This window comes from Argentina silus (genome assembly GCF_951799395.1).
Source record: "Argentina silus genome assembly, chromosome: 9".
Taxonomy (NCBI): Eukaryota; Metazoa; Chordata; class Actinopteri; order Argentiniformes; family Argentinidae; genus Argentina; species Argentina silus.
In genome coordinates, this window is record NC_139663.1 from 18,295,765 (window position 1) to 18,297,253 (window position 1,489).

The window sequence follows — 1,489 nt, forward strand, 5'->3', positions numbered from 1 at the left end:
ATCACATTTACATAAGTATTCAGACCCTTTACTCAGTACTTTGTTGAAGCACCTTCGGCAGCGATTACAGCCTCAAGTCTTCTGGGTATGACGCTACAAGCTTGGCATACCTGTATTTGGGGAGTTTCTCCCATTCTTCTCTGCAGATCCTCTCAAGCTGTCAGGTTGGATGGGGAGCGTCAGTGCACAGCTATTTTCAGGTCTCTGAGATGTTCGATCGAAATAATGTCCAAACAATTAAATTTACCACAGGTGGACTCCAATCAAGTTGTAGAAACATCTTAAGGATGATCAATGGAAACAGGATGCACCTGAGCTCAATTTCATGTGTCATAGCAAAGGGTCTGAATACTCATGTAAATGTGAAACTTCAGTTTTTTATTTTTAATAAATTAGCAAACATTTCTAAAAACCTGTTTTGGCTTTGTCATTATGGGGTATTGTGTGTAGATTGATGAGAGAAAAAATGAATTGAATCCATTTTAGATGAAGGCTGTAACATAACAAAATGTCCAAAAAGTTAAGGTGTCTGAATATCTTCACTGTACTCTGTAGACTTCCCACGTCCAGTGACAATCACAACTACACACACATCTTAGAAGTAGATTTATTCTTGGTCACAACGATAATTTGTACAGAACAGAAAGCTGACAAGAGTATGGTTCCACACTGCTGCAGTCTGGCCGAGGGGGCAGGGGTGGTGGGCACCCCGGAGGCCAGGGGTCACACTGGGGTGGGCGTTTAGTGGTACTTCCTCCAGCGGTCGTGCTCTGAGAGGGAAGAGAGAAGAGAGGAAGAAGGGAAGAGGAGAAAAGGTAAAGACAGAAAGAGAGTTATGTATGAAACGTTTAAATGAATCTATAGCACAGGGCCAGTACACTGATTCTCTGTCCACAGTGGGGTGTTGGTAATGGGGGTGAATAAAAAGCAGGGTTCTCCTCAAATAATGGAAGAGGGGTGCTGCGCCACATTATGGACTTGGCTCCGCCACTATGCCAACATTTCAGAGCAAATTAAACTGATATTTATAGAGTAACTGTCTTTGATCGCCAATGACAGTTAAAAGCAAAAACGTTCTCATGATCCTCACGTAATTCAGTGTTTTAGCAGTACTTTTAGCACTTTGACAAAACACCGGTCGGTTTTCATAATACAATCCAGCACCACCTTGTTAAAAAATCCTGGGGAAAATCCTGAGAAGTGTGTGTGTGTGTGTTCATACTTCACGGGTAGATTAAGTGTGTCAGTCTGTATTCACTGGTATGGTCGTGAGTGTTAGTGTGTGTGTGTGTGTGTGTGTGTGTGTGTGTACTTACTGATGTGGTCGTACTCCCACACGTAGCTGAGACAGACATAGCCAACCAGCAGCATGGCCACACCACCAATGCCTCCCCTCTTTACATTGATGTACTTGTTATAATATCTGTCATGGCCTGAGGGGAGAGAGAAACAAACACATTAGCAACCCAGCATAAGATCCATGTCTGGA

At 43.0% G+C, this 1,489-nt stretch overlaps 1 protein-coding gene across 1 annotated transcript in view; it reads right to left on the bottom strand.

The window, feature by feature from the left end:
• Positions 1-593: 593 nt before the first annotated feature.
• The window catches only part of atp5mf (ATP synthase membrane subunit f), a 1,845-nt gene continuing 949 nt past the window's right edge, over positions 594-1,489 (bottom strand). Inside the window, exons 3-4 of the mRNA XM_083677627.1 lie at positions 1,317-1,433; positions 594-770 (exon numbers count right to left, since the gene is read on the bottom strand). Coding sequence (XP_083533753.1) covers positions 742-770; positions 1,317-1,433 — 146 coding nt within the window. The 3' untranslated portion in view covers positions 594-741. The remainder of the gene's footprint in view (positions 771-1,316; positions 1,434-1,489) is intronic.